This window comes from Corapipo altera, unplaced genomic scaffold (assembly GCF_003945725.1).
Source record: "Corapipo altera isolate COAL_440 unplaced genomic scaffold, ASM394572v1 263, whole genome shotgun sequence".
Classification (NCBI taxonomy): domain Eukaryota; kingdom Metazoa; phylum Chordata; class Aves; order Passeriformes; family Pipridae; genus Corapipo; species Corapipo altera.
In genome coordinates, this window is record NW_020885084.1 from 45,132 (window position 1) to 54,236 (window position 9,105).

General features: G+C 53.8%; 1 protein-coding gene across 1 annotated transcript; it reads right to left on the reverse strand.

The window, feature by feature from the left end:
• Positions 1-669: 669 nt before the first annotated feature.
• Positions 670-8,303, reverse strand: SLC18A1 (solute carrier family 18 member A1). The gene is made up of 15 exons (XM_027669494.1): positions 8,168-8,303; positions 7,354-7,714; positions 6,772-6,830; positions 6,440-6,523; positions 6,173-6,265; positions 5,853-5,942; positions 4,948-4,991; positions 4,770-4,830; positions 4,562-4,657; positions 2,885-2,963; positions 2,707-2,758; positions 2,121-2,184; positions 1,770-1,889; positions 1,279-1,412; positions 670-999 (listed from the first exon to the last, which is right to left on the reverse strand). The coding sequence occupies exons 1-15, from the start codon at positions 8,301-8,303 to the stop codon at positions 886-888; spliced, it is 1,587 nt and encodes a 528-aa protein (XP_027525295.1). The 3' UTR covers positions 670-885.
• Between the last annotated feature and the right edge of the window lie 802 nt (positions 8,304-9,105).

A 9,105-nucleotide genomic window follows, 5' to 3' on the forward strand; every position in this document is an offset into this window, starting at 1 on the left:
TCTATATTTCTATCTATGTATCTATCTGTGTGTGTATGTATATAAAATATATCTATATTTCTATCTATATATCTATCTGTGTGTGTATATATATATATGAAATATATATATTTCTATGTATCTATCTCTATGTATATATATATATATATAATATATATATACACATATATCTATGTATATGTATCTATGTATATACATATCTACATGTGTATGTATGTATGTATAGATATGTATCTTTGTATATATATGTGTGTGTACATACATGTGTTTGTATTTATATGGGTGTATACATATATATTTGTATATATATAAATAACATTAATCACGAGTGACCTAAGTGGCTTTTTTTGTGTAGGAGTTTAAACCTTATTTCCACCTCAGTTTCTTAAGGAGTTCTCCAAACAAATGAATTCCTTTAATGTACGTTGGGAAGGACACACAGGCAGCTCTGAGCAGCAGGGAAACAGCACGACACATCGAGCTACAGCAAGAAGAAATGGATGTGTTTTTTAGTGTCTCCAGAGGAGCGTGGAGCAGTGACATTACAGTGACATCTTTACAGATGGATTGTGCCCTGTTGTCACAGAACAGCTTCATCCTGGGGTTTAGAGCAGGATCTGGAGAAGAGAAATCTCCCAGAGCTGATTTCATTTTCTTTTTTTCTTCCCCCCCCCCTCCATTTTCTTTCAGGAACAGTCAGTGCTTGAAAGACATTCACAAAGCTTTGGGGCAGTGGGAGAGATGTTGATGTTCTCCTCTGGCACGGGCAGGCTGTGCCTGGCACGATGCTGTTCTCCAGGACAGGTTGATACAGGCACTGCTCGTAGAATCTGTGTTTGTAACCATAATATTGGTTTCCAAGCAGGGCACACATCCTTGCACTGGCTATTCCACGTTTTCCTCCTCCACGTCACTGTCCTCCGAGAGAGGGAATTCCCGCAGGGGCTTCTGCCCGGTGTAGCTTTTGGGTTGCATGGGGCACTCCTGGCTCAGGATTGCCTGGGTGGAGGAGAGGAGAAATCCTGCTTTGGTAAAACTTGTGATTAATTTGAACACTTAACAGGAGTTACCAACTTCCCCCCAGGGAATACGAGTTAAGGGAGAGTTAAGGGAAGGACCCTCTAAACTCACCTGGTTTTATCCGAGATTTTTGTCCCTTTTTGAGGGAGAGCGGCACCCAAACCAGAAGACGCAATCCCTAGCGAATTTATTCTTACCTCCCCCAAATCTCTGGGTTGTGAACCCCCTCTACTCCAACAAACCCCCCCCTAAACTGACCATCTTCTCCTCCTTGGCGGGGGGGCTGCGCAGGCACCAGCAGAGGGGGGCGTAGGCCAGGTTGGTCACTCCGATGATGACCATCAGCCAGGGGAAGCCGATGGCTCCGACGATCGCCCCCGCCGTGGAGGGACCTGCACATTGAAACGTCCAAAAGGGATCAAAATCCCAGAGAGTGGGAGGTTCATCTGCTTTGGAGGGGAGACTTTGTGGCTGTGGTGAACGTTGTGTGGAGGAAAGGGAGTGATAACCAGATACACACCAAGCAGTCCCCCTGTGAGTAAGAGCTCCCTCGCTGCTACGAGTGTACTCTGAGATAATCCAAATAATAATAATTACAATTAACTTACTGTGTTGTTCTAATGCTACAAATCAGCGAGTATTTCATATTAAAAAAAAAAACCAAACAACAAAATAATGGCAAAGAATGTTTAAACAGTTTGGAGGTTTGTTTGTTTTTTAAAAAAAAAGGGGAAAAGAAGAGCATCTACCAACGGCAAAGCCCATGCAAAAGGCCACGTCAGCGATGGCGTAGACGGTGCCGTAGACGGAGGTGTGGCGCAGATCCACCAGGTAACCCATGATGGGCATCATGGAGGAGTCCACCATTCCTGCCCGGAGCAAGGAGGGGCTGCTCAGGCACTGCTGCTCCTGGGGAGAGAGCCTTGGAGCAGCCTGAGCACCCCCCAGCTTACCTATGGCAAAGCCCAACTTACCTATGGCAAAGCCCAACTTACCTATGGCAAAGCCCAGCTTACCTATGGCAAAGCCCAACTTACCTACAACAAAGCCCAGCTTACCTGCAGCAAAGCCCAACTTACCTATGGTAAAGCCCAACTTACCTATGGCAAAGCCCAGCCCAGCGTTGGGACCGATGAGCCCGTAAATGTTTGTGGCCAGAGGTACCTTTGAGAGGAGAGACGTGGAGTAGATCAGGGAATCATGGAATGGTTCGGGCTGGGAGGGACCTTAAAGCTCATCCCACCCCCTGCCATGGGTGGGGACACCTCCCACTAGCCCAGGTTGCTCCAAGCTGGCCTTGGACACTTCCAGGGATCCAGGGGCAGCCACAGCTTCTCTGGGCAACCTGTGCCAGGGCCTCCCCACCCTCACAGGGAAGAATTTCTTCCTGCTCTCTGATCTGAACCTCCCCTCTGTCAGTGGGAGGCCCTTGTAAAAAGTCTCTCCCTATCTTTCCTCTCAGCTCCTTCAGGCACTGGAGTGCCAAAATTTGGCCACCCCGAAGCCTTTTCCAGGCTCACCAACCCCAGCTCTCTCAACCTTAAGATCTGCAGAAGCTTTCTCAGACCTCCAGAACCGACACACCGGTGCAACCACTGCCCATCTTTCCGTGCCAGGGCCGGAGCCCAGCTCAGTCCCTGCTGATTGTCCTCTGGAGAGGCCTCGGATTCCCCCTCAGGTACTCACACAGAGGAGGCTGACTCCCACCACAGCCATCCCAATCATGGAGCACAGCCACCTGCAGCGGGGGGACAGGGCAGGAGCACGAATTTCAACCCATGCACAGCACCACGGGTTGAAATTCCCGCTGAAATTCCAGCCAGGATGGGCTGGGCTGAGCCAAAACCTCTGGTGTCCCACTCACCGCCCCATCCTGTTGGCCAGAATCCCGAAGAGGTTGGTGCCGACGAGGTAGGATATGCTGGCAGGGAGGAATGCCATCCCTGGGAGAGGGAAGGAATTGAACACAGTGTGTCACCCCCAAGAAAACACAGGGCATTTGCACAATTGTCATTCCCTCGTTGGGAGAATGTCCCGAGCCAGGCCAGGCACCTGAACACCCTCCTGTCATAGTTTCTCCCTCCTCCACCTTTCCCCCTTTGCCTTCTGCTTTTCATCTGCTAAATAAAGAGGAATAAAACAACTGCTTAAGTAAAAAGCTCGAGGATCATTATGCAGCTCAAAATTAAATATTTGCTCTGCCTGCTGCTTTACCAGTTGTTTATTTTTCATATACTCTCCCGCTGACTATAAATAAAACTGATCAGCTCCATTTCCCTGGGACAACTTCCTTGTTGGAAGGCACTGATTTGTGTTTAATTTTCTCTCTCTCTAAGAGCTACAGAACATGGTTAATCCTGCAGGTTTAGTCCAAGCTCTTCAGGGTTGTTTTCCCAGAGTTTATGGGAGTGGGTGAACTGAAGGAGATAAACAGAGAAGGCTCCTGGGCTCAGAACAGCACATGAGGTGGTGGTTTGTCACTGGACTGCGTCTAAATCCAAGCTGCTCTCAAATCTCGGGTACCCAAACATCTCAGGGAATGTATTTGGGATTTTCTCTGCTGGCTGCTGACCTCTGGGTGCTCTAAGTCACCTCAAAGGTTCCCCTGGGGCTCAGTGGTGACAGGGCAGCCCTGAGTTCTTTTCCCCTGTGTTCTGCCCCTTCTTCCTGCTGCCAGAATCTTTGGGTGCTGCTCCCCCCTCACCCATCCTTACTCAAAAGAAGCATCATCTGCTTTTACTGGATGGATGTTCCTGCCTGCCCAGAGGATAATTCGATCAGGAGCAATCTCACCACCCCCTGCTCCCAGCCTAGAATCCAATTTGGGATCTAAGTGCAGCCCGGGGCACCCCCGGGGTCGTTCTTCCACCAATTGGGTTTTATAACCATTAGCTTTTCCTTCTGCAGCAAACACAGGCGGTGTTATCTCCACATCCCATTTTCCAGGCAGCTGGTGAGCAGCAGGTCCTGCCCTGCCCTGCCTGGGACGCCCTGAGCGGCCTCGTTTCACTCGGAGCAGCCCCTGCAAAGCCCATCTGGCCTCCACCACTGCAGCCCAGCACGAGCCCATTATCCGCCCTGCAGAAGATGGGCTTCCACAGGCTTCCCAAACAGCCTCTCCTCCCTATTATTGCCCTTCTGGGGAGCCTGGTTCCGTGCAGATTTTTCAAGAACAGAGCAAGGCACATCGTGCAGCCGCCGCTGAGGAATTTCCAGCTGGAACTGGAGCGAAGCACAGCCCAGGATCGCTGGCCCCCCACGTGTGAGCTCGTATGTTTTCTTCTTTTTTTGTTTTTTTTTTAGAATGATACAAAAGATGTTTCGCTCCAGCTCGCAGTTCCCAAGCAGGACGTGGTTCTTCGATCCCTGGAGCTGTGTCCAAGAGAAAACTGGACGTGGCACTCGGTGCTCCGGTCCGGTTGACACGGCGGGGACGGGTCACAGGTTGGACTCGGTGACCTGGGAGGTCTTTCCCAAGTGATCCCGTGATTCTAAACTCCCCCAAGGCTCAGGAGAGGAGGCTGCAAAGCAGGAGACCTACCGAGCTGCCACTGCGGGGAGCACATGGTCTGCATCATCCAGATGGGCAGGGTGGGCTCCAGCATGGCCACCCCCATGTTGGAGAAGCAGAGGGCTCCTGGTGGGGAGAAAAGGCAGAAATGCTCCATTTGAGCCTTTACTTTTGCTGCTGTTTCGAGCAGGGAATCTTTACTCAGGGGGGCTCAGCGTGTGCCAGCCTCCACCTTTACCTGCAGCCACCAGGATGTAGGGGTCCCGCAGCAGGGTGGACATTGGGGTGGCCTTGGTGCTCTGCGGGGTGTCCAAGGGGGTTCCGTGGGCTGGGGGCTGCCTGTGCCCTCACCTGGCCCTGGGCACTGCCCCCTCCCTCACCTGGCAGCGCTCAGGTGTGCCCAGGGCTGTACTCACCTCCGGGCAGATCCTGGAGGGCTGCAGGATGCACAGCTGCAGGGCTGGGGAGACAACACCCCCTCAATCCTCCTTCTCCCCTCTGGCTTTTCCCTCAGCTCCACCCCTTCCCCCAGCAGAACCCCCAGGGATGCAGGAGCTGTGTCTGGGATGGGGCAGGAGGTGGGAGGGAGCACCAGAACTGCCCGGAGTGGAGTGTGTTGGAATGGTTTTGTCAAGCCCTGAACAGTCAAAAGTGCAAATGCTCTCGCCTGGCTGCCAGCTGGGAGAGGCCACCAGAGCGTGACAGGAACTGGATATGGAAAAGAATGGGATTAAACCAGAAAGTCTGGTATGTATGAGGCCTACATTTCGTTTTTCAGAAGCTCTTACACGCTTCATTACAGATATCTCGCCTCACATCTGGGCAAAGATGGTAACTGGGACTGTAATTTAATTAGCTCAGTACTTCCCACGGAAAAGGCACATTCCTGCTGCCTGTGACTTTGCTGTGGCACTGGGAAGGCTCTTTATCTCTGACACAGCGATGGGAGGAAGCACAGGGCACTGTTTATGCTGGCAAAGTCTGATTCCTTCGTGGCATGAAGAGGCTGCAGACAGGAAGGCCTTGCCAAAGAACTCACAGTTCAGAGAGCTTTGCTGAACGTGCCTTTCAAGCCATGAAAGCAATTGGGGGGTTCATTAAGTAATGGGGGATTAATTCTTACACATTGCTGTGTCAATCATCTGGAGATAGAAACCATGGGATTCAGCACTAACAGAACAACCAGTGCTGCTGGTGTCACCCATCCTGTGTTCACGTTCTTCCTTCTCTCAGATCCTCCCCAGAACACCCACACTGAAACCTTTTCACATGTTGGTTTTTGGGGGTTTTTTTGGCAGGTATAAAGCATTTGGCCTCTCACCTCCATCCAAGAGGGCGAGGAATGCCAGCACCAGGAAGGGAGAGGATTTCCCAGCGAATTCGTACATGACGCTCCCGAAGGGTGCCCCGACTGCAAGGGAGAGGCTGTGTCACAGCAGGGCAGTGCCACCATCCCCAGCTGCCCCCTCTGGGTCCCTGGTGGGTGTTTTTTTGGGGAAAAAAAAGTTAGAAGGTTTGGGTCCCCTGGAGGGAGAGCAGGGAGAGGGAGCAGGACATCCAGCCGAGCCCATGGGACGGGGAAGGGGCACATCCAGGATGGAGGTGCTGTCATAAATCCCACTGGGATCAAGGTGTCCTTACTCAGCACGCCCAAGGCCAGGCCTCCCAGGGCGATGCCCATGGCAGTGCCCCTCTCAGAGTCGTCTGTGTACACACTGGCCAGCATTCCCAGCCCTGGGAACAGGGAGAGAGCACAGGACATGTGGTTCCGTGGGGGTGGGCTCCTCTCTTTTGAGGTGCCCCGTTTGCACCAGCCAGGCAGGCCCAGCGAGGAGGAGGAGGGGGAGAAGGATGACAATCGAACCCAGACAGGGAGAGCTGACACAGGGACAAAGCTCAAACATTTACCTGCCACTGATGAGAAGGAGGAGCCCACACCTTGGAGGGCCCGGGCGATGAACAGCAGGGTGTAGGTGCCTGAGAAAGCAAACACTGCAGGGAGAGGGGAGAGCTGCATCAGGCTGGGCCTGAAAACCCTGCAGAGGGTGAGACTGGCCTCAGCTGGCACCACTTTGGGTGCTGGAGGGGGCAAAGGGACAGAGGACTCCTCGTCCTTTCTCGTCACTCCGTTCTGGGTTGCTCTGCTCTCCCTCCTTTCTCCTCCATGGGGACAGCGGGGAGGGCACAGCCCAAAGGATTTCCTGGTGCCAGGGAAGGGCAGAGGGAAGGGCAATACTCACTGACTGTGGAGAGGAACATGATGGAGAACCCCACGAACATGGGGATGTGGTATCCTATCCTGGAAAGGGAAAAAAAAGGCACCAGCTCAGCGGGAGCTTTGACATGTGGCCTTGCTGCCCAGCCTTAACACACAGCTCTCTGTGGGCTGGGAAGTGTCTCCTGAACAGGTGAGTGAGCCCCCGAGGGCTGGGCAGGGGAGCACCCAGTGCCCCCCTGCAGAGCCCACCCAAAGCCATGGCTCTGCTCTCCCACCCCAGCTCAGCTCACAGTGTCTCCAGGAGACACAGGCCAAGGAGATCTGAAAACAACATTATACCATGGCGGGCTGGGAGGCTGTGTTTGTTTGTTTGGTGCTTACTGGCACCAAACAGCACCTGCCAGCACCTGAGGAGAGCATTAGTGAGGTTTAGATCGTGATATAAAATCACAAGCCACATACAGGCTTTCAGAACAGGTACAGTTCCTGCTATTTTCAGGGATACATTCTCCCCAGTTCCTCTAATCCCACAACTGCAGCAGCTCAGCCCCGTGGCTGTTCCTGCCTGTCCCTGAGGGGCCACAAACCCGGCTCTGTGACCTACCTGTTGGTCAGGAGGCCCACGCAGGGGTTGACCAGCAGCTGGACCAGAGCCTTGGAGGCAAAGAGCAGCCCCACACGGACGTTCTCCCTGGTGAGGAAATCGTCCCCCTCCGGGCAGCCCCTTGGGGGTACAGGGGGGCTGCTGGGGGGCCGTGCTGGGAGGCTGCTCTCTGTCCCACTGGGCACCTCTGGGGGGCTGTCAGAGCCCCGGACAGGCACCGTGGTGTTGTCAAAGTAGGAGAACAAGGAGGAGAAAGGAGGAGCCTTCAAGGCTGGAGGAGCTGGCTCGGGCTGGGCTGTGGCCACGGAGATGTTGGCACCTTCGTACTCGGTGGCGTAGAGGAAGGTGGGGACGATGGGCACTGGGGGAGAAGCCGGGGAAGGGAGTAGTTGGGGATTTTCCTCCATTTCCTGGCTCAGCACAGAGCCAAGCTGAGCTCCCAGCACCCAGCCCTGAGCAGGGACCCTGCTGGCATCGCCCAGAGACCCACAGAGCAGCTGAGACCCCGAGACAGCCCCCCAAGGACCCATCCCCTCTCTGTACCCCCAAGGCAACCCCTGAAGGACCCATCCCCTCTCTGTACCCCCAAGGCAACCCCTGAAGGACCCATCCCCTTTCTGTACCCCAAGGCAGCCCCCCAAGAGTCCCCTGAGCAGCCCCCAAAGAAGCCAACCCCATGCTGTGCCCTTGAGGCAGCCCCCAAAGGACCCACCCCTTTGCTGTACCCTCAGAGAACCCCACACTGCACCCCCGAGCAGCCCCCCCAAGGACCCAGCCCCGTCCCCTCCGGGCAGCCCCCCCAGAGCCCCCCTACCCACGACGGTCAGCAGCATGTTGTCCAGCAGCAGTGCCACGAACACCACCACCAGCACCAGCCTCGGGGACCCCCTGCTCTGGGCCAGCCAGCGCTGGGGGGGGTGCTGGGGGGCTGAGGGCACAGCCAGGGGCATGGCCAGGGCTCCGGGGGGCTCCTGGACTCAGGGGTGAGGGGCTCTGAGCACCTTTAAAGAGAACACTCCGGGTCACACCTCTCACAGCTCACGGCTGCTCCTTCGGGAAAGCAGCTCCCAGGGGCACCGAGTGTGGCCCCAGGAGCTGGGTGCCATTCCCAGAACCTGTGTGCTTTCCCCAGGAGCTGGGTGCCATTCCCAGAACCTGTGTGCTTTCCCCAGGAGCTGGGACCACCAGCTTCGCTGTCAAAGCCCGTGTTTTCATCAGGCTTGCTTTTAAATTCGCAGCTGGAGGTGTGCTCCAACCATTTCCCCTCTCCTGAGACGTCTTGTACCTGCTTCAAGGCATCCTTTTGGTCTCCTCTCAAAGACTCCAGGCACAGATCGAGCCTCCAGCTTATCTGAGGTAATCTCGACATCTTTTATTCCGTGTTTGTTCTTTGGAGATTAAATTCGGCCTCAAAGGAAATTCATTTTACCTTCCGTGTCTTTTTATCTGACCTAATTGAAATGTCAGGGCAAGATCCAGGACTTCAAAGCCTGATGTAAGTGAGGGGGATCAGGGCTGAGGGAACATTGCTCACACCAAAAATACCCATCAGAAACTTGCATTAAGCCAACCAATTAACCATTAACGCTCTCACAGCTCTCAGGAACAAGGGACTGAGTGGCAAAATTAATGGAGCTGAGCCCGAACTATCCCTCTTCCCAAAAAACCCTGTGGTTTCCTGAAATCCCAGGCAGTGACAGATAACAGTTTTTAATTATAAAAAGCAAACACTCCAAATGCTTTATCGTCAAA